General features: G+C 42.0%; 1 protein-coding gene across 1 annotated transcript in view; it reads right to left on the bottom strand.

The window, feature by feature from the left end:
* LOC150085117 (uncharacterized) overlaps positions 1-27,465 on the bottom strand; it is a 173,051-nt gene that overhangs the window by 22,299 nt on the left and 123,287 nt on the right. The window contains exons 4-6 of the mRNA XM_090373879.1: positions 18,077-18,123; positions 17,111-17,233; positions 13,134-13,295 (exon numbers count right to left, since the gene is read on the bottom strand). Coding sequence (XP_090230005.1) covers positions 13,134-13,295; positions 17,111-17,233; positions 18,077-18,123 — 332 coding nt within the window. The remainder of the gene's footprint in view (positions 1-13,133; positions 13,296-17,110; positions 17,234-18,076; positions 18,124-27,465) is intronic.

The following is a 27,465-nucleotide window of genomic DNA, read 5'->3' as shown; positions in this document are numbered from 1 at the left end:
CACCTGGTAAAAAGATACATCGTATCAATCCTTTACCCGACAATACTGTATGCTTCAGAGATATGGGCCTCGGCCGCCGAATCCAACATCAAAAGAATATTCTCTGCCGAATTCTGGCTTCTAAAATGGGCCAACAGCAAACTCCACCTTCCCCCAGCTCTCAGATCAACGCAGTTAGCAGAAGCTCTTCACCTGCGCAGGCTCCGGTCCTATATCGGAGAAAGAAGGCTGCTGTTCACCATCAGGATGGTCACCGATAAAATTACAGAGCCGAACTTCTGGGATCACTGCTCTGGCGCATTCCTCTCCCTTATCTTTGGTCTTCAGCACCACTGCCAGCAAACGAAAACCGACTAGTATTGACCGGCAGATTCCTGCCAAAGCAAATGCTGCCCTCACTGCAATCGATGGACGGGGACCTCGAAGAAGTGGTCAACAACAAAAAGAGAGGAAGGGTATCCTCGTCGAATTGAAAATGTAAAACTGCGCTTTGTTGCTTTCCAATAATCCGATGTAACATATATGTTTTTCTCATGAGTATCTCTTTTGTAAACCCCTGGCACCACCATGCCGTGACGGGACTAATTGTATGTATATCATGCTGCAATTAAAGATTCTGTTCTGTTTTATTTTAAAGCCATTACTACTATCTTAAATCTCCTTTCCTTTCTTTAGTTTTAATTATCGACAAAACCTTAGAAAGACTTCAACTGAGTCACGCACCCCGATATATATATCTTTATTGCAGGCAGTGATTGGTTACATGATTGCCTGATGCAATAATGCCCACAACAGCGACAATATCTAATTCGTCCCTAATTGATGCCGATCCTTCTGTTCACGTGAACACCGCAATCGATTCTTTGCCTTCGAGAAACTCCGAGTACCACGAAGAATTTAAACACGTTCGCCTCGATTGCAGAAATCTTCGGAAAACTGCGCAACGTTTTAGAAAGTACATTGACTCAATCCAATCTTCAATATCTGAACTCAGTGACTTAAGGGCCTTGTTGTTAATTCACTCATTCCTCCAAGATGCATTTTATTACGGTGTCCAACGAAACAATATCAGATGCTTCTCGTATAGCGGCAGAGTTTCAAAAATGCTTTTTCTCTTGAGAACGATTGTAATCCTCAAAATTATGACTTCGGTTCTTTTGTGTTCTGAAAAGTTTTCCCCGTTTATTGTGGACGATGTCGGTCTTTAAGAGGCAATTCCCTCATATTTCAAAAGAACCCTGGATGGGGGCCCCGGTGATATTCCACACCAATTTTGGGAACGCTCTTTGCATTTGTCCCCTCCTTATTTTGTTTAACTTATCTTTGAGCGCTGGAACTTATATCTCGCTGCTTTTAAATATTGTCACATAATCGCAATGCACAGAAAATGTTCACGTGATTTGATTCGCAATTAGTGTCCCGCAACCTTACTGAATACTGAATTCCTTTGAAAAGCTGTTCGGCAGAACCGTTTATTCAAAGATCTGACGTTTTATAAACAAATTCGCTGTTCAACACGGGTTTAGATCGACTTATTAGCATTCTGGCCATGAATCACCATATCAGTGGATCCCGACCGTTCCACAAACGCGAGATATACAGATCTTTCTCGCGCTTTTCATCAGTTGCGCGCTCTGTAAAAATCTTCCGGCTTACCGCTTTCAGGATCTGTTTTCAGAGATCTCGAAGTTATCCACCCGATCGTAAATATCAAATAATGATTTTAACTTCTCCTTTTTTACGTTAAAAGTTGGTGTCCCTCGAGGATCCTCCATTGGCCCGTTGCTTTTTTCCGTTTAACTGAATGACCTACCATTAATTCTGGCGATGCTCGCTGTTCCGCTTAGGCGGATGATTTCGCGTTTTTCCTTCGTCAGCCAAATAAAAGATTCTTCGCAAATCACAAAACGATATTTAAACAGTTTTGGTTGTTCGGCTCCTGCAATAACTTCATTCCTTTTGAATTTTCTAATAAGTTTAATTTAAAAAATTAATTAAATTTAATAAATTTTAATTAATTTAAAAAAAAAGCGAAGGGAGTTTTGTTACGACGTTCTTCTATTCTCGAGCATTTCAAGATTCTTTTTAAATGAACGCAAATTAGAGCGATTTCAGCTTATAAAGTTCTCTCTCGGAGGGATTTTTGCTGGCTCAAGCGTTACGTTGTGCCGAAACGGCGTATGTGGGTTCGGTTCGGTTCTTTCCGTTGTAGAATTCGCGTCTTTCATTTGGTGGGTGCGTTGGAGTGCGATGCCGCGAAGTGCATGCTCAGATTAGACGGAGAAAGAGACGAGCGAGTATTTTAAAGTCGGTACTCAGAAAGATCCAATTCGAAGCGATTTCAGTGCATCGTCGTGGGGTGTGACCCGCAATGTAATAAAAAGAGATTACGGCTTGTTGCCACTGCGTGGTTTCGACTGCTGACCCCCGCTAGTTCCGAGCAATAATTTATTCAGTTTAAGGGGTGGTTTCGCATCGAGACAGCAAAGTTTCAGCGAGAGTTGCATACGCGTGCGTCGTGCCAGGATGGCGAGTGCACAGAGGCGAAATCATCGCTTCGATATTAGCTTCGTTTGCTTCGGGTGTCCGCACTCTTGGAGGAGGTGCCTTCTCTAAAAGGTGGCGTCAATTCTTTAGTCGGGGGATGTTCGTAGATAGTGACGTACGCGATTCCCGGAAGGTTTTAAATTGAAAATGACGTCTCGAATGAAGTGATGCACAGTTTTGGGGTCTTTCTTTTCCACCACATGATTTCAACTTAATGTTTTGATATCTGCTTACTATTCTAGTTTACTTTATCTTTCTATTAATGCTGCCAACCCTCAGTATTTGGAGTCCCCAAAAGCTAAAAATATAAAAAAAAGATATCGAAAATTTTCCCGCAATACCAGTCCCCAAATCGCACCGTTCTCAAACTGATCTAAACTCGCCTAAAACCCATGGCTTATGTACTTCACTCTTCCCCCTGCTCCCTTTTGCCCCGTGCATCAAAAAATTTTTTTCTCGCTCGCACTGTTCAGCTAATCCTCCCCGTGACTACTGAAACTAAGAGCAGGGCCGCCGCGACCCTGTGCCGCCAGTAAGCGAAGTCCAATTTGCACCCCCACCCAAAATATTTCGATTAAAAAATAAAATAAGGCGTAAATAATTATTATTAATTTATTGAAAAAGAAAAGAATTACAACAAAGAATTATGAACCGCTACAACTAAGCTGCTATATGACATCGTGTCTGAACTGGGTCTCAAGCAATACTTGTACTAGACGCAAGGCGATGCTGGATCTCATTTCTGCATCCAAGCAGATCCTTATTTTAGAAGCAGTTTCATTCCTGCCGTCTGATCACAAGGCTTTAAGCTGTCAAATACATATATCACAGAAGAGTAGATGCACTACTCCTGTCCCAGCCAAGCTGAACTTCAGACTGGCAACTATTAGGGCGTGAGCTCGATTGCATCGATGGGTTCTCCTTCCCACGGATTAATGATCTTGACGCAGTCACCGATCATCTTATTAGCACAATCTCCTCTATCATTCAAGAGTTCGTACCTCTTAGTAAAAATTACAGGAATAGATTCCCTCATTGGATCACCACAGACATAATTGCGATTATCCGAGCCAAAGAACAGTGCAGAAAACACTTTAGGACGACACATGATGAAGCATATATGGCACTGTTCAAGGAACACAGAAGTAACGTTAGAAGGATGATCAGAAATCAGTACGCTCGTTATATTCAATCAATTCAACACAGTTTCACAGTAAATGGAGACCTGAAGCCATTTTGGAACATGCTTAAGAATTCTAACGACTGCTCAACAGGAACCAGGATCATTGATTCCGATGGCAAGCCTATAACCTGTGACAAAACTAAAGCAGATCTTTTTGCGACCTTTTTCTCCTCCTTTTCAGAGAAAACAGCAGCTACTGCTGCTTCAGCTTATCAATTTCAAGTCATTAAGGATGATACACTGAATAATCTCTCGTTGGACACAGACGATATCGTTCAAGCGCTTCGGAAACTAACAAAAGATTTTTCTGCAGGCCCAGATAAGATTCCACTTATCTTGTGGAAGAAATGCTTTCCACAACTTAAATATATACTATTGCATATATTCAATCTTTCCGTTAAGTCTGGTATCTACCCCACTCACTTCAAAACTGTTAATGTTATTCCTATCCCAAAGAGAAGTGCAATCCACTCACTAGAGAATTACCGTCCCATCTGCCTTATGAACTCGCTGGCAAAAATTCTGGACACTGTCATTCACCACCGATTAATGGAATATTTTCATCACTTTATCTGCGACTGCCAACATGGCTTCACCAAGGGCCGATCAACTACCACTAATCTTCTCACCATCTGACAACAGGTTCTAGACACCGTCGATCGCTGGGGACAGCTTGATGTGATCTACACAGACCTTACTAAGGCTTCTGACAGTGTCCCGCATAATCAACTTGCTCAAAAACTAAGCCGCTAGGGAATACTTGACCCTTGACTATCCTGGTTGATGAGTTATATCTCATATGCCGACCGGGCTAGCCGAGTGGGTAAAGTACCTGCCTGGCAACCCAAAGGTCGCGGGTTCGATTCTCGCCTCGGGCTTGGATCAAAGTACTGCAAAAACCTTGGGAGGTGCAATATGGCCACAGAAGCCGATGCGCCAACAACTACCAAATCAAAAAAAAAAAAAAAAATATCTCATATCGAAAACATAGGGTGATCATCGGACAGGAAGTCTCAAGGGAAATTTTTTCCATCGAGAGGAGTACCACAGGGATCATCTCTCGGGCCTCTTTTATTCACCATCTTTATCAACGATCTACCGCAATTTGTTGCGAGAGGTGGTATCAAGACACTAATGTTTGCCGATGATGTGAAACTAAGGCCGCCGTAGCCTAGTGGTCAGACGCGCGGGTGCATAAGTACACGTGCCTTGAGTGACCGGGGTTCAAGCCCGTGACTGCTGAATACGGTGCTGTTTCTTGTATTCTTTCTATCTTGTAAACTCCTCTGACCGTTTGGTCGTCCCGGAGTATAAACAGAAAATTTACTTTTTTTTATAATCACGCATCAGCAGTCAAGATGATTCAGTTAACCTTCAGGCTGCTCTCAACTCTTTTACCGATTGGATTACTTTGAATGGTTTGGAGGTTAATACAAGGAAATGCAGCTCTATTTTCTTTGCAGCTACGAGGAAAACTAAGACTTTAGTTAATGAATATTACATCAAGGAGATGCCGATTTCCAGAGTTGACGAAGTTAATGATGTGGGAGTTACTTTTACCGCTGCATGTGGGTTTGTAAACATGTTAGAAATATATTAACCCAAGCGAAAAAACCAATTGGCTTCATTAAACGGCAGACGTACAGATTTCAAGATCCTCAATTCTCTGTGCTCCTATTTAAGACAACTGTACTCCCTGTTGTGGAGTTTGATTCTCCTATATGGAACCCACACTATGCATACTGTGATACAGCAAATAGAATCGCTCCAGATGAAATTTATCCACTATCTTTCCAGACGTAACCCCATGTTTTACCACAGAATCTTCTACCGGAATCTTTGTTCTTACTTCAAGCTTCAATCTCTGGAAACTCGACGAACTGTTCTTGATTTAAAACTGTTGTACCACATCTTCGCTGGTTCAACCTACCTGCCGGATCTTCTGTGCCATATTGACCTTCACGCTCCAGTGGTGGCTACTAGACAGAAGACTACATTCCACATCGGTAACTCCAGATTAGAGATATCCAGGAACTCCTTCTTCAAAAGAACATTGGCACTCATGAACAAGTTTGACTTGGATATGGCTGTGAACAAAAAACAATTTCACAGAACTATTTGGAGTAGGTTGACTGATTGACGGATGAGTTCTGGGCTAAGTCCTCATTAACTCGTGTGTGTGTGTGTCCTGCAGCAACCTGCTTTCCTGGCGCTGGACTTGACGTAATGAATATCTTTTTCATTTTCGTGAATTGGACTTTTCCCGTTTGAATTAACTTTCATTGTACAAAGTATATTAGTCTACCATTTATTTTTATGTTTTGTTCAACCTTTGCTCAGTTATACACTTTAACTGGACGAATGCCTGTTGTGTATATTATATGTTAAAAATAAATAAATCTCACATAGAATGAGAGAACAAACAAAAATAACAAAATCATTCCGAAATTCTGGAACTAAACTTTGCATTCTAAATCACAGTAATCGTACAATAATAAAAATAAAAGGAAAATTATAGAAATTTAAGTTTCCTCGCTTTAAGAGATGCGAATTTATTAATTATTTCATTTACGTTGATTTTTTCCAAAAGGTCATTTTCTATTGAAATTATTGCGAAATTAGAAAGTACTTGTTGAGACATCGTCGATCGTAAATAATTTTTGAATTTGTTGTTAGAAACGAAGGCCATATTATTATTATTATTATTATTATCATCAGTTTATTTCTCTTAGGAGAACACCCGGTTACAGCCACTGGCTAGAGGGTGATCATACATATACAACTATGTTACAAAATATACATCTATGTTACAATTATAAAATACATGAAATACATAATATCTGATTTATAACTACATTTTATCTGGAAAAGACACTATTTCAGTTATTAATTATTCGCAAATACTTTTACTACTTAACTACTGTAAACTGGTAAGAACGTACCGTGACAATTGAAGCATACCTTCTGCTTAAACACACACAAGTGGGAAGAGTTTCACCATATTTACATAAACACAAATATTTACAGCAGCCAAAACAACGTACAGCATATGAAACAACACGAATGACCGTGATACGGCAAAATAAAAATTTTAAAGTTCAATTTTCCAGCAGTCTTCTTCTTCTGTGGGGATTAGAGTTGTGTAGGTAGGTCAATCCTTACACATTGATGAGGTCGGGTTTCCTAAAGCCCAGTGGCTTGTGTCTGGCCGAACAAGGTGCTGGAACTGTATCCTTAATTACATCTGTATTTGCAAGTAAGAGTTTCTGAGAACTTCCTTTCTGTAGGATTTGCAATTGCAGAGCTTTTCAGGATTGATGTTGAGGTTGTTAAATAGCTGGATGGTGTTTGCTGGAAAGAGCTCCGGGGGTACGCGGTGATCATTCCCTGACCTTTCCGCATCCTCTGTATTTGGTCGTGACGACCAAATACAGAGGATGACGACGGTCTCAGCAAGAAGCTTTTAATTTTGAAAAACTCCGTTCTCCTGAGCCAACTGAAACTGATAAAATCAGAAAAATTGATTGGCATTAGTATTGATTGATTGGCATTAGTGGCATATGAAGAGAGGAAAGACAGAAAGCTTATACAGCATCAGAAAAGGACGAAAAAACCCATTTCCCATTCACTTCTCCATCGCTCCAAACGTTTGTCCAGTTCCTCCTTGGATTTATTTAAGCTATCAACTTCCACGACGACAGATGGAAGTTTGTTCCAGCATTCAACTACCCGCTGGCCAAATGCAAATTTCCGCACATCTATTCTACAACTGTCTTTCCTCCGTTTGAATCTGTGCCCCCACCATCAGGTTCGTAATCTGATAAAGTGGAAGTATCCCCGATATTGAGCCTTCTCAACCCATTCAAGGCCTTATACACCCCAATCACCCTTGAAGATGCCTAGTCTCCAGCCGCTGCAATTTGCAGAACTTCAGCCTTTCTTGGTAAGAGCGCCCCTTTGTTCCCCTCATTTGCATAAGTTCTTAATGCAACTGCTACAATTGGAAAAGTATCTGTAAAATCGTTTTTAAAAATGTATTGCAAAGCCTAAAATGGAATAATATCCTCTTTAATATAAATTTGATATTAAATTCAGATAATGCTAAACCATCAATATCAAACTCATTCCGATTAATGTCAATTTGATATGTAAATCTTTGCAAAGATTTAAGAAATCGTTATATGACCATTTTTTTTTTTAAATTCGGAAATATTATAAAATCTTTTAAATATTTCTACACGTTCTTTCACATTTGTAAACCTTTCAGTTAACGAGAAAACTTTTGTGTCCATAATTTGAAAGAAAAAAATAATTTTGAAGTTTTGTTGCGGATCCTGGATAGCTTCCGCTCTACTTTCATGAACATGTACTCAACATGTACTACATAAACAAACACCCTCCTCCTGGCACTTTGCCGCCCCGGGGTGGTTCCCTTCTCCGGAATAAACAGATGATAATAATAATAATCGAAATGACGTCTGTTCAATCTTCTCCTTACAGTGCTTCCTTCTGGAAACGAAGCTTCAATGCCAATGATAAGGACCCATATTTTCAGCCGAATCGAGAATTTTGTGGAACGCTTCCTCGGTTCTATTTTCTTGAAAATATTCCGTGATTTAACCATCGGTAGGGGTGTGAGAAAAGGACGTTCCCTGTCCTCCATACTATTTGATTCATACGCAGAAGCAGTGATGAAAGAAGAGGTGTAAAATTAGGGTGGGAGAAGATAAGGATGGTAGAATTTGCAGATGACTAGATATTGATTGCTAATAATGAAGAATTACGGAGCTCCTTGGACATCTTGAACAGCACAATAAAGGAGTAAAATATGAAGATTAACAGCAAAAAAACCAAGGTAATATTAATTTCAAAGAGGCCACGAAGAAGAAGAATCAACGTAACATTAGATGGAATAATATTGGAACAGGTCGACGGATACACATACTTGGGAAGCATAATGACAGAAACTGGGAAAAGCCTGAAAGAAATAAAAAGAAGAATTTCAATGGGAAAGAGGCATTTAGCAATAGAAAATAACTATTGAGAAGAAATTTCAAGAAGGAAGTAAGAAAGCAAATGGTGAAACATTAATATGGACTGTTGTACTATATGTCTCCGAGATGTGGACACTAGGAAAGAGGAGATTAGACACTTAGAAGCTTTCGAGATGTGGGGTGAGGAGGACAATGGAAAGGGTGAAATGGGTGGACAGAGTGAGAATGAGATTTTGTGGAAAGCAGAAGAGAGAACGTTAGCAAAGAATTAAGAAGGAGACGAAATAACTTTATAGGACATGTCTTGAAAAGAGAAAGCATGCTGAGGAAAGAAATTGAGGGGTAGATGTGAGGGAAGAGAACTGTTGGGAGAAGCAGAATTGGAATGATGGATTGGACGGTGAGAGGAAATTATGCAGGAATTAAAAGGATAGCACAAGATAGAGAAGCAAGGCGTCATTGAATCCCTGAACCTGCCTGAGGACATAGAACTTGAAGAGAAAGAAGATTTTATAACTGCAAAATATAAATATAAAACACTGATCTAAAGCTTAACATGTCTGCAATTTCATATACTGTATTTATTTCAAATGAATTATTTGCCTACCATGTTGAATACCTGGTAAACGATGGAAGTGGCGTCGAGCATCTGATTGTATAAAACCAATGACCAGCGCGATTTCTGGCTATGTGGCAAAGACGGTTAGTTAGGTTTTAAGAGTAGCACTAAGTTGAAGAATCGTAATCCTTTGGTTCTTAATTCGTGCTTAGCATGAATTAATTCGTGCTTAACATGAATTAACTCAATTGCCCGAAGGCCAGAGATGCGAACAATGCGTTCGCAGTAAAGTCTCTCGTAATCGTCGTTATATGGAAATTTTCTTCGGTCTACCGAAACTGTTTTAAGAAAATCCCCCAAATACTCTATTGTAACCCACAGGGGGGATTTTAAAAAATCGCTAAACAGTAAATTTTCCTATAAAGAAGTTCGTTAAACAGAGGTCCAACTTGTATATGTCATAAATGAAAATGTTTTTGGCGACCTCCTGAACTGCCTCTCGTAAGCGACGCTTACCTCGCCTATACCCACTTGCCCCGAGTAATTTGAGGGTGTAAAGGTAAATTTAAAAGGTCATTACCGTTTATTTTATTATATTTACCTCCACCTGTTCTAGTTTCTACAATAACTAAACTTGAGACCTTCGTGGAGTCAATTATTAACTCTGCTAATGTGGATACAAATACCATTGTGATGGGAGATTTTGATGTACCTTTCCTGTGGGCCCTAATAAGGGGAGATTTGCTACGGTAAATCGTTACCTTCCTAATCATCTTTTTAATGTGTTCTTAAGACTTAATTCAACTGAAAGAAATTCTTTTGCAACTAGAGGGAAAAATATAGTGGATCTAGTATTCTCAAACTTTGATATTGATGTGCATTATGCCGAACAAGATTATTTTAACTCTGATCATGCATTTGAGTTTTACTTTACTCTATGAATCAACAGATATACTATTACATATCCTAAATCATAATTTACCAAACATCGTAGAAAAAATGGTTCCTATTAAGATAAAAAATGTCAGGCAACTTAAATATCCTATCTGCTTTACTCAAGATATAATCAGCCTTTTGAGAATAAAGAAAGATTGGTGTAATCAATTCAAATTTAGTAATAATCTCAATGATTACAGAATGCTTTCTTATTTTAGAAAAGAAGTGAAATATAGAATTAAAATTGCTTATAAAAAATATTTAGCTCCAATAGAATCCTCAGCTAATAAGAAAAACAATCTCAGTCTATTTTGGAATCACTGGAACAGATATTAACAGCGATCAAAAATAGAATAAATACATCATTGCTTACGATGGAAGAATTCACGAATTTCTTTGAAAAATTATATTCATCAAATAATGAGAAGAACAATGAAAGGAATAATTTTCAGAATGATATGGGAAATGGTCTTTCCTGTAATTTTTAAGTCACCCCAGACATATTAATTGCAACTTTTAGTAAATTCCCTTTGAACTATAACACCAATTGCATAATATTCCATTGGGTTTTTGCAAAAATTGCTATTAAATAAACAACTGCCACACTTTGTTAACGCTATATTCAAAACTGGGCGTTTACCCATCAATCTCGAGGTAACTACAATTTGTCCCTTATCCGTAGCCGAATAGTCAGGACCGGGAGTGCAGTAACACACGCTCTTTCAGTAGACCGGGGTTCAAGCCCCTGACTGCTGAATACGGTGGATCTGCCAACCCGCACTGCCCCAGCGTGGTAGATTATGGTCCATGTCCCTCAGCATGAATTGTTGAGGAGGCTTCCATCCTGCAGTGGGTTGATAATGGCCGCATTTACCTTTTTATAAGAAAAGTGATAAGGATAATCCTGCCTCTTTTAGGCCTATCCACAAAACTAGCCCGATGACTGAAATTGTGGAACGTATTGTTTACAGAGGACAACTAATTGCCTTCTTCCACAATAAATTACATTTGTCTCATCACGGTTTTATCGAAACAAGGTCGACGATCACAAACTTGCTTACAATGGAACATGACATTAGGGAAGCCCTTGACAAAAACAGACAATTGGACGTCATTTATATAGATCTTAAAAAAGCTTTTGATTCAGTTTCCCATGAAATTTTATGTAATGAACTGGGTGTAACAGGACTTGCTCTTATTTGGTTTCAGGACTATTTTCACAATCGGAAAAGTATTATTCGTTATAATGATGTTCACTGGAAGCTCATTAATATTCACAGGGTGTTCCACAGGGTTCCTCTCTTGGCCCTTTACTTTTTATTAACGATATATCTGCTTGTCTACAGAAAGCCAAATTCTTACCTACACTGATGACACGAACTTGTGCATAGAAATTAATGAGTATTTGAATTGTGAGGAGCTGCAAAAAGGTATTCAATTAATACACCAATGGATTAGATGTTAATATTGATAAATGTGATGTCATTGCCCTTTCAGATCCTCATAAACAATTTGTCATCTGTTCCGGTTACACTTTACAATCTTTGCATATTAAAAGAACTCATGAAAGTAAAGACTTGGGGATTTTAAGAAGTAGTAATGGACCTTACACAACTCATAATAACAAAATATCTGCCAGAGCCTCTAAATTACTTGGCTTAATCAAAAGGGCTTGTTTTGACTTTGTTGGCCCCATACCCCCAAAACTTGCTTATACATGTTCGTCCAATTGTGGAGTACGCAACACAAGTGTGGACCCCTTTTGGTATAAATAATATTAATACGCTCGACAGGGTTCAAAAATCTCTCGTCAGATTCTTAGTTTATAAATCAGATTTAGACTATTTTATGTTTAAATGTAAAGATTGGTGTGAAATTTTTAACCTTCCCACGAACGTTAAGTGTTAGCAGGAATATGTTTGATTGCCTCCCTCTACATCCGATACTTGGGGGCCAAATAGATGCTCTATTGCTACTGTCACGTATCAACTTTAATTGCCCACCTAGGCCTTTGAGGGAACATAAATTACATCATATAACCGAATTTAGGGCAAATCATCTTAAAGTTGAATTTTTCCACAGAACAGCAGCAGCTTTGTTAAATGAAAATAAAACTGATATTCTTATTAATAAAACCAGCGTTAAGAAGGAATATCACAAACTGTTCTTTTACCCATTCGTGTTTTCTATTAATTCTTTAAATTTTTAACTTTTAGTTTTATTTCAAACTGTTTTTCACAAATGGAAGGCTTTTTGCTGTTTTTTTGCTGATTGATAAAAAAAAACAAACAAAAAAAAAAAGTGAACAAATTCATTCAACTCTCGAGGATTTTTATCCATTTGAAGCGTTGGTTAGCACACATTCAGCACGGGACTTTCATAGCTCTCTTTCTCTCTCTCTCTCTCTCTCCCTCTCAGTATTCACGCACATACCTGGTTCACTACTGTTGGTGCCCGTGCAGTCATCTCTCCTCTGGAACTGGCATTGCGCCATCGGATGTTCCGGCCCCAAATAAACGCCGAGAGGAACTGCGAATATCCGTCGGGGGTGAAGAGAGGCGAAGGTGAGGGTGCAAAAACGAATGAACGAATAAATAAAAACGCTCCAGAGGCCTCCGGATGGTGCAGAACTGTCCGAGCAGTGTTCCGAATTGCAGACTCCCTCTGGTCGTTGTGGGGACTCGTCCTCCCACACCGCGATAGGAACGGACACTGTTCTCGGCCCTTCCGAAGCACCCAGAAGGCGTTTGGAGCGTTGCAAAGGTCCTTACCTCGTAGGCGTCGCCGGTTCTGCGTTCAATGGAGTGGCGGAGCCCAACTAAATAGGAGTGTGCCGTCAGCGCCTTCCGGTTGGCGTCCACCCCCGCTAATTAGCACGGTTCGCGAGCAAAGAGGTCGCGCTGCGATCACTTACCGTCCCGGTGAGCTCCCGAAATGTCTCGTCGTGCAGCTGCATGTTTTCCTCCTTCGTTTCTTTCGTGGTCTGGTGGGTTTCCGTCTTCTCGCTCACCACCCGCGCTGACCCAGGCACCAGCACGTAGCCCTCGTCTGGAGGGTCGTCTCCCGACGTCTTGTGCTGAAACAGAAAGCGATTCTCCGGTCACGGCAAGTCCACATTCCAATCTTAATAATTAATTTTTTTTTTTTTTTTCTTTTCACAAATTATTTGAGGGTGTTTCGGCGGCCATTTTTTTAAACTCTGCGCAGGTGGGTTAATGTTATTGAGCCCGATGGCAAGAAATCCCCCGCCGATGAGGAGCGTCGTCGGTTTTTACGCCCACACCCCGGCAGTTCCAAATATTGAAGACCTTTCGGGGGAGGATTCGACCCCGATTGGAAGAGGGGACAACTTTTATTTCGGTCACACTCTGCGCTTCGGAAGAAAAGTCACGCAGTCCCCGTCCATCCGTTTTTCCATTTCTCTCACCACACGTTTGCTCCCTTAAGTTGATGTCATTTTACTGCACGTATTGAGTTAGGAGTGAATGGTGGGGATTTGTAAACTGAATCTTCGCACGTTGGCAACACTGCCTTCGGTCATTTGCTGCTGGGCCGTGAGAGGTCCACGCAGCAGCGCTAATCGGAGCTCACTCACTTAATTTTCGAGGTTATCGTGTGAAGGTTGTGCCGAAAAGGGAGTAAAATGTGTTCACGCGAGTGTTTGGAAATCCCAACTGATTTTGATGAAGTTGCGTAGTCCTCCAGCAAGGAAAAAAAAAAAGAGAATTTGAAAAAAATCGCTTATTTTGGAATGAAACTCGATGATGAAGATGACGAACGGGCTCCACATAAGAAATCTCTTCGTAAGAAAGTGCCTTATGAAGATGAAACCGAACTGCGCACTGTTTTCCATACTGAGGCAGGCCCCTCAACTGTTTTTCAGCACGAGCTCAATGATCTGGTTAGAAATTGAAGTTTGCGAATGAATCTGCGGAGTTCTTTGGTTCTAGAATTAAGTCAAGAAAATCTTTTACACATGGGACGTTTTCGCATGGTACATACACAGAACGAGAACTGGTCCCCTGCTTTTTTGAGAGGGAATCTTTCCTCTAAAGGTTCGACATCCTGCTGCAGTCATTCCTGTCATTAACCACCCTGCCAATCTTTGCATCATCTGCATTACGACTGGACATTACGCCTGGTATACCTTCATCGATATCATTAATAAATATCGAAAACTACAATGAACCCAACAGAACAACCGAACCCTGGGGAATTGCACCGATAACATTAGTCCACGAAGAGTATTGTCCATAGATTACCACTCTTTGTCCTCTCCTACTCAACCATCCCTTTATCCATAGCGGCAACTTGCCGTTAATTCCACTCTGCTCCAATTTGTTATAATTTGAAGTGGCTGATGAGTATGAAGTGTGAACAACACGGTGGGTTGGTTGGTCTGCGTTGACTCGAAAGCGACAGGAATGTCATTTGAATGGCAATCGGGCTACGCAAAAATGCGTGAGTCGGGCAATCGGGCAAGGAATAAGCGCTACGATATCAAGGTCTCGATAAAGAGGGGCAGTTTGTTACTTGGATCGAAGAACATCGTTCCCAAATGACTGGTAGATCTCAAAACTGTTTTTTAGGCAAACCCTGTTTGATCCGCTGTTGCGCATCAAACGGGGTTTGCCGAAAGACTTTCTGGAAGCTTTACGTCAGGAAGGTCCTCGCTTCAACTACGTTTGCACTAAATTCGCAACTATCACCCAACAGAAGATAAGATTGTAAAGTAGAAGAATTTAACTGCAAGTGTGGTAAAAATAGCATTTTGTAACAGTTTGTTTCAATTTTTTAAATGAGGAGTGGCCTCACCCACTGGTATTGCGTTTCCTCCAATAGGTGGCGGTTGTTTCTTAGGTGAGTGAGGGAGATCTGTCTGCTGGAACTGGCCCACCTTCTCGTGGAATGGACGAGTGCGAAGGGGTAGCCAAGTGGCCAGATCAACCGAACGCACAGCCACATATCTGGCCTTTTGTGCGGAGTTCACCTGACGTTCAAGGAGCCGCCCTAACAAAAATACGTGACCGACCCCCTTTGGTTTTCTCACTCCCTTTAGAATTTCACGGCTACATTAAGCGGGAATACCCAGCGCGGCAAAAAAAAGGTACGCCTGATTTCTCGCCATGCGCAGCCACTGGCCCGTGTATTGACCTCTTTAAAGGAGAGGTCGAATTCGGGAATGAATTGAATCCGAATTTGTGTCGTTTCGAGGACCTCGAAATTATATCGCGAGGAAAGTTTTAAAGTAGGAGAAGGTTGAACACGTGTTGCAATTGTCCCTTCGAGTAACTTTTAATTTCGGTTTTCTGTTTTTGACTGTGGCAGCGACAGATTGTCCTTCTCCAAAAGAGTTGAAAGAAAGAAAGAAAAGAAAAGAAAGCACTTCGGATCGTGTCCGTTTATTTCCGGTTGAAGATTACGCGCAGCAGGGATTGGGCCATTTCGTGGCGTCTTCTTACCATTTCAAGGCGAGCAAAGAAAGGCCGCTAATACAGTAAAAGAGGTTAAAAGAAGACGGTTTGCTTAAAAAAGGAAAGAAAAGTTTACGAATTACGCGAAGAATTAAATGTGGGAAAGAAGGGTGCACTCGCTCGCTGTCGTTAAGAGATCAAAAGAGGCTGGCTCGTGAAGTAGCGGTGGTTGTTGGAACTGCGCGTGTCTCGATAACCACGAAGTTCCCTCCCTGCAATTGTCCCTTCGAGTAATTGACGAAATTTAAAATTTTATAATTAAAATAAAATCTGACTTTTTCATTTTAAACTAAATTCAACAGATTTATTCCTAAGAGTTGCAGTCTACGCTCGAGAGACGTCTTTTGTGAGATCGCCCGCAAGATCCATTCGGGGCATTGCCGTTTCTACTACGATATTTAAGGCGCGTAAACGACCTTTCATCCCTTGCACGAGTGAAGCGGAGGAGGCCCTTTCGGTGAAGAATTCGAAACGAAGTCTTTCTGGGGCGGCGTCTACTTTTCCTCTAAGCAGCCCTAGTGTTCGATTCCGTTGCTTGCCAACCTCAGTCCACCTCCCTGGGGTCACGTTTCCGCGGCATCTTCGCCGTCTTTCAATTGAGCAACAATTTTATTTTCCGTTCTTCCACGGATACGCGTTTCCTTTATTTAAGCGACCTCCCTCCCCCCCACGACCTCTTTCGAGAAGCTGCCCCAATTAAGTCAAAGAAATACAAAAAGGATATTCGGTAAAAAACTCGGGATGGTCCCTCCCACTTTAATTACAGGCGTGTCGCCGTCCCTGGAGTGACGAAGGCTGCGACTTTGGAATTTAGAGAACTTTTGACCCTTCCTCGCAAAGGGGTGGCAGAGTGTCTTCGACGGGAGGCCGCCACGAAGAGAGCTGAATCGTCTGTAGAATGCGAGAAGCCCTCAGGGGCAGTTCTAGATGAGTCGGTCCCTTTGTGAAGAGAACCCGGTACACTGCGAGACGCCATTTTGGCTGAAATGCGAGTCCGGATCGAATGCAGAGGTCGGTTTCGAGGAACGAAGTCACCTTTACCGCGTGTGCGAATCACGTGATGCCACGAAATGCGATTCGGCAACGTGCACGCGGTTGTGTGCGTCATTCAGACCTTCCGTTTCGCTTTTTTCGCTACATTTCAACACGTGCACCGTTCCCTACCCCCTCGGCATGCGGAGCGGTGTAAGTGTGCCGAGAAATGAAGATATGTCACGCGCTGCGAAGGTGCCTGTTAATCGTTGTGCCCGTCGCATTTTAATCGATTTCTGATCCGTCCCCCAAACCCCCCCCCCCGAGAGTTTCTTTTTTCGCTATTTTCTTTCGCTTTCCCCAATTCCCCCCCCCCTCGACTGTGCTGACGCAAAGGACTTTGGACGGAGTTTGCGACGGGGGGGGGGGGTTTGATCGCTCTTACCTCTGTGTTTTCCGTCTCTTCGGTCTTGTTGTCCTCCGTGGTTCTGGTGGTGACCTGCGGGCCGCTGTCTGCGATCACTTTTCCGTCTTCCATTACGATCTGCCGCTGCACGCGCGTTTCCACCTGCAAAACAAACAAAAGTTCACAAAGGTTGCTGCCCATCGCGGAAGAAAAAGAAAAAAACATTTCTGTCGTTTGAGACGGCGTAAAAGAAGAATTCGACTGGGGAGGAGGGGGGGGGTTGAAATGAAGTTGCACCCGCCGCGAGGAAATCTTTGGGAATTTAATTCGAAGAGGGGATGGACGAACAGTTGATTTTAATTCTGTGTCTTAATTGGGTCTCGCAACCCACCAGGGTCGTATTCATCGCTCTTATTTGCGACAATCAGCCTACCCCCCATCTCCCTATAAATGTTCGGGGTTCCTTCACTTTATCAAATCCCAGGCGACAACTGCCGCATTGAAAACATCTGAAACTAATTTTGGGATATTTTAGAACAGAAATTTGGCCAAAGTGGCTTTTTTGAGCCAAAACAAATTCAACCTTTTCAGAGCTAGCCGATGTTGTGACAGTGGAGACAGCACCGCTCACTTCTGCGGGGTGACTTCCTCAAGCCAGACGAGTGTCAATTAGCGTTTCATCGACAAAAAACATCTTCGTTATTTCTAACGAGAACGTCATCAGCGCGCGTATTTAGCGGTCTCGTGAGGTGGAATCGCACTTACCTTGGACGGTTCTACGGTTAGGCGTACGAAGGGTTGACCACTCGTTTACGCCTGTACGGAGGGTGCTTTACAATTGCGGGGCATTTTAAAAAGGGCGCCCGTTTGAACAAAAATTCTCTAAGTTTGACGCGGGTTTGCTAATTTTTACAATTTCCACTGGACTTAAGAAATCTTGGGTTGTCAGACCGTGCTTAAAAGATTAGCTCTTAAAAGGGACGGTTTCAGATGGGTGGCACTCACCTGCTTGGTCTTGTGGTTCACCTTCTTCTTGCTGGTGGTCCATTCCTCTGAAACACAAAGAAACGTGTGAAAACCCCTTCACGATAAATTCAAATTTCATTCAAATACATCCACTCAATCTCTCTCTCTCTCGCATCCGTGCCAAAGCTGGTTTATATTTTGTAATCCCCCCCCCCCCGGAGTGCTCTTCGAGATGTCAATTAAAAATAAGAACGAGAAAAGCAACTTGAACACGAAGCGATTATCGTGGGTCATCCGAAGCCTCACCCTCTGCGCAACACCCTCCCACGAACACTTCCTTTTGCATCGAAGATGATTTCGGCCAAAATTAAACAAAACTTTATTCGTACAAAGAAAGCGAACGTGAGGATGCTTCGAATGTCAACACATTGCGCTGAAGGTCAAACGGATGCAACTCTTTTTTTTTTTTTTTTTTTTTTTTTTAATTAAGAAATGGATCCCACCGGAATCAGCGCGGGCCTGTAATTCCGCAGCTCGGATCCTCACCCTCTGCGAAACTTCTGAAGGAAGGCCAGCGTCTTTTTAAGGCTCGTAAATTCAGCTTCTGACGTTTTTGTTCGAGTGCTCCTGGGACGTTGTCTTCTCCCTCGGAGGGTGCCCCGAGTGCACCTGGCCAGGTGTGAAAGCCCGCCTCGGAATTACCCCGGAAGCGAAGGAGGTTGTGTTCACGAGGGCGAGACATCCGTCCTCCTTCCCCGCCCCCCACACCCGCACACTTCTTCCGGATGGTTCAGCGGCCACCAGGAACGCTTGAAATTCGGAGCACCGCGCGCGAGGATGCAGCGCCTCCTCGGAGAAGAAAAAGGAGCGGCGATCAGCGGGAGAGCGACGGAAACAGAACGTGCAGTTCTAAGAAAAATCTTCGCGAGCGCGAGTGCTCGGCCAGAAGGAGGTCCGGTGCGAACTCAATTCGTGACGAGTGTGGCTTCCGCTTACCGCGTTTTGTTTTGTTTTTAATTTCTGCAAAAAGAACACGATGCGAACTCCCCCCCCCCTTTTCGGGGGTTAAGGAAATAAAACTGAGTATCTTTGAGGGTGGGGCACGAAACGGACTACTCCACGGATAATCAGCGTGGCAAAAGTCCCTTTGGAGAAGTGCATCCCACTCGTGCTAGTTACACTCTCGAGGAAAAGAAATGCACTCAACGTACCTGCTGGGGTCAATTGCGCTCACGCTCAATTTGGAAATGAGAACCTAGTGGAGTTTACCGTTCGGTGGGGATGGGGGAGATGTTTTTGTTACCACTTTTCCCCGTGTCAGCTATCTTTGCCATCTCACGCCCACAATGGGTCGCTTCCGTTAAGTTCGCTGTTCTTTTTGTGGAGCCGTTGAACGCATTCGCTGAATTTCCAACGGGGGTGATCAACCAAGGCTTGGGGGGGGGGGTGTCGAGAGCGACATTTTTCAACGGGTTTAAAAAAAAAAACCGGAATTTTTTCCGAGGCTGTTTTGTTATTTGGTTTTTAGGAGCATTAGCAACTAAGGCCATATTGCTCCGGGGATATGCGGTGGTCATTCCCTGACCTTTCCGCATCCTCCGTATTTGGTGGGCACGGGCTCGAACCCCGGTCTAATGTGCTACGCACTGCTGCTCCCTGCCCACCTGGCTACAGAGGCTCCAGAGTATATGCAACAGTTGCGGTGAAGCCGATGAGTTCAACACGCTTCTCTTCAATTTTCTGTTTATACTCCGGGACGACCAAACGGTCAGAGGAGTTCACAAGATAGACAGAATACAAGAAACAACACGTTATTCAGCAGTCACGGGCTTGAACCCGGTCACTCAAGGCACTTATGCACCCGCGCTGACCACTAGGCTACGCGGCCTTCACTTATGGTCGAAAGCGAGTTGGAAATGCCGGGAACTTTGGTGAGAGACTGTAGTAAAAGAAGAATCGATGCAAACTGAAACAAACCTTGATAGAAAAGCGAGTGAGGTTAATTAAATAGGGAAGACTAAGGAAGAAGATGGGATAAACTCGGTTGCAATTAAAACGGCAGCATTTGAGTGTACGACGGCCTCACTGGATTACAGAAGTGCTGATGTCTTCCCGATCGATCTACGAAGGTGGTGCCAATGCAGAGGCTGGTAACTAGGAGCCAGGTAGTCCGACTTCTGTGGTACAGTCGTGGAGTCTGTGCTGAAGGATGCCATTCGGGACCATATGGACCAGAATGGTGGATAGATCGCATAACGATCGGTTCGTTAAGGGAAGGCCATCCTCATAAATTACAATGCCGATAGTTATTAATCAGCTGGATTGGGCACTAGTGTTTGGTACTGTTGTCCCTCGTGGAATTCTGCTTTGTAAACAGGAAGAAGTTGATATTACCGACGAGATCAAGCTCGATGGGCACTGCTTAAAACATAGGAGACAGAGGGTTGTCATAAATGGCCAGTCTTCCGGACAAAGCAATGTAACGAGTGGAGGTCCCTCAGGGGTCGTCGTTGGCTGCTTTTCCATTTTTAATTTTCATAAATAATGTTGACGAGGTATTCGAGGTAAGCAGGCCTGGTTTGTTGATGATTTGAAAGTCGGATGGGTGCGTAACGATTCTGTCCTCATCATATTGCTTCTAGAACACTCGGATCGGTTGCATGTATAGCCCTAAAACGGCAACTGAAGTTTAATCCTTCTAAACGTAAGGTATGCGTTTGGGGAACAGAAATCCTGGAGACACGTATGAGCTAGGGGGTGAGGAGCTAAAAGTGGTTAAAGACGAAGACGACTTAGGTTTTATGATTCAACCTGACACGAAATTTTCCTTGCATTGTAAATAGACTGCTAAGAAGACACGTGGAGTGTCTTCATCTATAAATCATCTTTAATTTATAAGGCCGTTGCTAGAGGAGAGAAGGAAGTGATTATCCCTCTTAAAGATACAAGTGATCGTTAGAACTCATTTGGAATACTGCGTTCGGGTCTGGAGACTGCACCAAAAACAAGACACAGAACACCTGGAGAGGGTTCACAGAAATTAGACCAGACTGGTGACGAGTGTAAAGCGATGCACGGATGAAGAGAGGCTCCAGAAGGTGGAACTGCAGAGTTTGACCAGAAGACATCTGGGGGAAATTTCATTGGGGGATATACGACGAGCTGATTTAATACAGAAAAAGATTCACTCGGAGTGTTGTCAATAAAATGGCTGAATTTCAACTCCTGGTTAGAATAACTAATGCTGACATAATAGGGCTAATACAACGTGGTGCTACCCGAAATTGCAATGATCATTTCCACTACGGTATGTATAATTAATTTAACAAAGATAGGGAAGATAGATGGGGATGGTGGTGTTATGCTTCTTATCAGAAGTAGCCTGAGCCCGAAAGTAGCTTTTGCTGAGTCTGAAGTTCGCCTGCCAACATAGAATGTGTGTGGTGTGAGATAGTTGGAAACAAAGGAACAATTGAGAGTAATCTACAGACCACAATATTGTGAAGAGTATGACGAGAGTTTTGACACGCAAATGGAAATGGGAAAGAAAGCGAGAATGTCTTGTTATGGGTAACTTCAATCTTTTTATTATTATTATTATTATCTGTTTATTTCCATAAGGAACCACCCCGGGACGGCAAAGTGCCAGGAGGGTGCTAAGTACATATCAGGGTACGAGATAGATACTACGTGCAATTGGTTACATATACTGTACACGTAGTCTCGTCCCGAAATATTTTGTACACATTTTATGTTTAATACATACATTTTATGTTTAATACATACAGTATTTACACATTTATGATTGTGTACAAACATTATACAGCTCAGATATTTACAATTCATTAATAATTCCATCTATAACTTACATATTAACATACCTGTTACAGAAGGTATATTTTTACAGTCAACAAATTATTATTGTTCTTAAAGCAGAAAGTTTCACTTTTATTCACAATTCTTTGGTACTTTGCAGCCGATTCATATTTCAGTAAGTCTATACGAATCCTGGAAGATCTCTTTCCGGTATGTTGCATCCTCACACAGTTTTTCGGCATCTATCCGTAGTGAGTTAAATATTCTCGCTGCATTTGATGGGAAGAATCTTTGCAGGCTACTAAGATTGTTCAGGACTGAACGCAGTGGATTATTTACTTCTCCGCAACGTCTACCAGTGGCACGCGGTTTGACTAGAATATTATCCAGGACTGGAGCATCCACTCTGCCTGTGAGCATTTGTGCGAGAGTGTGTATGTTCCTGTTAATTGTCCGCTGCATCCAGGGTGTGATGTTAAGGTTTGAGTAGAGAATGGCCCTTGAGATAGTAAAAGGGTGGCCAGCAACTCTGTTAAGCCATCGCAAGAACCAGTACTCGATCCCAAGGACGGACTTATAATGTGAATCTGGAGCCGAAGACCAGATTTGCGAGGCATACATTGCAATTGGCAGGACCAAGTACACATTAAAATGTACTTGGTCGCTAGCTGAGGATCCCTAATTCCTACCAGTTCCTGTCTGGTAGCCCACAAAGCGGCGAATAATTTTGTCTTCATATGGGCGAAGTGTTGAGCAAAGGTGAGTCTGTCATCCCACTTAACACCCAGGTCCAGGTGAGGGTGCACTTTTTCCACACTAGACCCGTTCACAGAGATCGAAATGTCATTTTTATTCTGCTTGTAAGTTATGGTCATTTGGGCAGACTTCTGTGCATTAATACGGAGCCCGATGCAATCCAGGTAGCTCTCAAATTCTCGGATTGTGCTATTTGCCATCTGACAAATACCGTCTGCTGATTCATGGTCTTTGGAAGTGATGAAGAATTTTACATCGTCAGCATATGTTATAAAATTGTAGTACCGTGCAAGAAACGGCTCCAGGGCGGCCGCGAAGAGAGTAGCTTGTAGGCAACAAACAGGGAAAAATAATGAAGAATTACCTAATGAAATCATTTGTGAAGATTCTTGCACAGAACAGATTAATGACCTTGAACAAGCAACAAGAGAAATCCTCTCGCAGACTGACCTTGGAAATGGCATCTTGGGCCATCCTGAAGGATCAATTTTTGAAACCTTGGGATGCGATATTTGCCCGGAAGACTGCGAGCACTCTGAAGGGGCTTTCGCTAGACAGAGGAGCAATCATAGCCCGGATGAAAGGCAGGAAGAGAACCGTAAAGAATATGTCTCGCGTACGGAATTAAAGGATATCCTTGCAGACTGCATCAGCCCCTTTTCGATGCAGGCTGTGGAATACGCTGAAAACCTCGCGAGCAATTTCATCCCTGTACATAAAATGCTACAGGAACTGCAGGAAGAGAATTTTCTTCTCAAAGAACAAAACAGTAAAATATTGCACACCCTTAAACGACTGGAGGAAAAGCTAGGATGCTTTGAATCCGTCCTCGTTGCACAAGGTGGCTCAACGGCTCCCGTAACCGACGAAACTTGCTATGCGAGGCAGAGCTACCCAAAGAAAAGTAGAAGTGATATGCATGGATTGTACAGGAGGACAGAAAGCATTGAAAATCACAAACAGAAGACAAGAAAAGAATTGAATTCGGAGGAAAACATATCAGAAGGAATTGCAAAAGTACAAGACAGCCAAATAATATGTGAATTTCAAGCCCAGCCGGGAACTGTCTGTTTGCAGCAGGACCTCGCAAGCAATAGCACCAAATCCAGTGAAACTTTAGGGGCAGCACAAGGAAATGGTACACATTCCACTAGGAAAAGTCGAAACCAAAATAAAGAAGTCTCAGAAATATTAGGACAACAGGAATGAACTGAAATGATTGGGGCATGCATGTATTCCAAGAGTACGAACGCCAGAGTTACATCTTCCCCCTCAAATCATGTTCCTGAAAACCCACTCACTTATGCGCACATCACTATGCTACCTAAAAAGCATAACACTTTTGAGGGTAGAAAAACCCGCCCATCCCAAAATTTCATGCCTACTCTCGCGGAGGACAGCCGACGACATAATCCAGTTCACAGAGAAAGTATTAACGTGTCTTCCTGTAACACACCTGAAACAAACAAACGGTTTTCTGAAATGTACAACATTACTTCCGTTGCAACCAGAGAGCAAATTTTTGTATCAAGGCTGGGACCCACAACACAGCACAGAAACATTACAGCCATGCGTGAGGGCGAACATGGGATAACTGTGGAAGTAAAGCGAGTGAAAACCCGACACCCAGCTTACTCCTCCTTTATAATCTCTTGTCCACCACATAAAGCAACTCGCCTACAAGACGTAAGCGCCTGGCCGGTAGGTACCCTAGTCAAGCCCTACAGAGACAGATGGGCCAGACCACTGTTTAAAAATGATGCAAGGAATCGGGCTCAATAGCAATCAAGAAAACTACCCCCAGCTGGGAATGCAGAACATCACATCCACCTGTTTGTACAAAACGTGAGGAGCATCTCAAATAAGCTCCACACCCTACAAACGATGATGATGTACGAGGACCTGGATTTCATTTGCCTAATCGAAACCTGGTTGGGAAATGGAAAACAGTTAGATCGGCTAACTGCGGCAGCAAACTGCAAATGTGTGGGAACCGGAAGAACAGATAGGCGAGGAGGGGGAGTTATAATTTGCTATCAAAATAAATACCAGCCTATAAGAGAACGAAAAACCAATTCAAATAATTTTGAAGGGATTTGCGTTACATTTTCAAAAGAGCACGTGAAAATACAGTTATGCATCATATACCTCCCACCTGAGCACACAAAGGAGACAAGAAACGAACTCTATGCTTGGCTTGCTGCAAATCTAAAGCCATCAGTCGACACAATAATAGCGGGAGATTTTAATTTGCCTCTTCCGAAACACAGGGAGGCCAAGAAAGAGCTGGATGCTACATTGGGTGCATTGCACTTAACGCAGCTTCCGACACCAGTGACAAGGGGAATACAGCAACTTGACCTGTTGTATCATAGTTCCTTAGACATAAGGCTAACGCAAAACTGCATAAAATTTAAGTCGGACCACAATCCCATTGAAATAGAAGCAGCACTGAAGATACACAAATGCATGCAGGGTAACCACACGAACTGGGAAAAGCAAAGTAAGTATCTTTTCTCCGTGAAGTATATTAAATCAGAGGTCATTCTCAGTCACCTGACTAGTTACAACTGGAATGACCTGCAAGAAAAGCCAGTAGACGAAGCTTTAGAAATGATCACTAAAAAGCTATACCAAACAGCATTGGAAGGAGCAGCAAAAGAAATCAAAATATCTGAGAGAACAAAAGAATGGTTTAACCCACAACTGAAAGCAAGTTTCCGCAGGAAGCATAAACTATACAGAAAATGGCAAAGAACGGGTCATCCTGCCGATCACATTCGTTATAAGAAAGAAAGAGCACATTTCATCAAAGCAAAACGACAGGCACACTGCAGTGTTATTCATAATAAACTAAAAAGAGCAAAAAGAATTACTAGCAATAGAAATAGCACAGAGAATATGACCGAATGCATTTTCAAAGAATGGGCTAATAACACTTTTAGTAACCTGCATGGACTGAATCAAATTGAGAACACTGATAATTGTAACAAAATTTTTGAATTCCTGAAAGATTTTAAAAACTATTCGGCAAGAGAGGAACCAACAAGACCTCCTTTGAGTGAAATACAAATCATCAAAGAGAGCGTAATGAAAGCAATCAACGATCTGCCCAATAAGGCCACTGTTGGACCAGACAAATTTCCAATTCTTCAAACAGGCCTCTGAGGTTGGGTATATTCATACTGTAGTTTTTAGTGTTTTGCACCAACCTTGCGTAGAAATAAAAATAAAAACACCAAGGAAACTGAACTTTTGATAACTGTGTTTATAATAAATTACAATAACCTGTATTTACAATAAATTTAACTTTACAATAAATTATACATACGAATTATTAAAATCTGCTACATTACAATCAATAAAATGCATTAAAATATACTAGATTAAAAGCGATAAAAATCGTAGCTTTCAAAGGCTCCAGCCTTCTTCTTCAGCGGTGTTTTCTTGTTCTGCAGTACATCTTTAAATATCAGTAGGTTAATGGTACTCCTCACGTGTTTTCATTCACACGTGTTCCGTTCTCTTGCGTTGTGGAACCGGAAGTGGCTCGAGCGGAAGTCATACGGAACCGTTCATCCCTTCTGAGGATAGTGGTCTCAAAGATGGGATGAATCCGCGTACCTCTATCTCTATTAATGTTAATTGTAGAACATTAATAGAGATAGTTAATTGTTGTTCTACAATTAACATTAATAGAGATAGAGGTACGCGGATTCATCCCATCTTTGAGACCACTATCCTCAGAAGGGATGAACGGTTCCGTATGACATCCGCTCGAGCCACTTCCGGTTCCACAACGCAAGAGAACGGAACACGTGTGAATGAAAACACGTGAGGAGTACCATTAACCTACTGATATTTAAAGATGTACTGCAGAACAAGAAAACACCGCTGAAGAAGAAGGCTGGAGCCTTTGAAAGCTACGATTTTTATCGCTTTTAATCTAGTATATTTTAATGCATTTTATTGATTGTAATGTAGCAGATTTTAATAATTCGTATGTATAATTTATTGTAAAGTTAAATTTATTGTAAATACAGGTTATTGTAATTTATTATAAACACAGTTATCAAAAGTTCAGTTTCCTTGGTGTTTTTATTTTTATTTCTACGCAAGGTTGGTGCAAAACACTAAAAACTACAGTACAAATTTCCAATGTTCATCCTTAAAATAAGTAGCCCATTACTGCACATCTATCAGAAAATCATCAGGTCAGGAGCTTTCCCGCAAGCTTGGAAAAATTACATTGTAACCCCAATACCAAAGATTAAACACCCAAAATTGGCTAAGGATTACAGACCAATTTCTGTCAGTTGCACCCTACAGAAGGTATTCGAAAAAGCGCTGCTTCCCACCATCAATCAACACTGCTTTAGCAATAGACCACCACATTTGGACTCGGTTATTTCGGGGAGATCAACAATAACAAACTTACTGGAAACCCTTTTTCGCGTGCAGAAAGCACTAAATGAGAAAAAGCAAATTGATATTATTTTTTTTGGATATCTCCGCAGCCTACGACAACTTCTCAATTCCAGCGCTCATTGCGATTTTAAAGAATTATTTTAATGTAAGAGGAAATTTGTTAACTATAATAACCAGCCTGCTAGAACATAGAAAACTTATTGTTAAGCACCAAAAGCTACAATCTTGCTTTACCATCTCGCAAGGAGTGCCACAAGGGGGAGTTCTTTCGGCTACTCTCTTCGCGGCCGCCCTGGAGCCGTTTCTTGCACGGTACTGCAATTTTATAACATATGCTGACGATGTAAAATTCTTCATCACTTCCAAAGACCATGAATCAGCAGAAGGTATTTGTCAGATGGCAAATAGCACAATCCGAGAATTTGAGA

Source organism: Mastigoproctus giganteus, chromosome 5 (assembly GCF_048544385.1).
Source record: "Mastigoproctus giganteus isolate SK-2022 chromosome 5, ASM4854438v1, whole genome shotgun sequence".
Lineage (NCBI taxonomy): Eukaryota > Metazoa > Arthropoda > Arachnida > Uropygi > Thelyphonidae > Mastigoproctus > Mastigoproctus giganteus.
The sequence above is the reverse complement of the archived record's forward strand: the minus strand, read 5'-3'. Positions and strand labels throughout refer to the sequence as shown.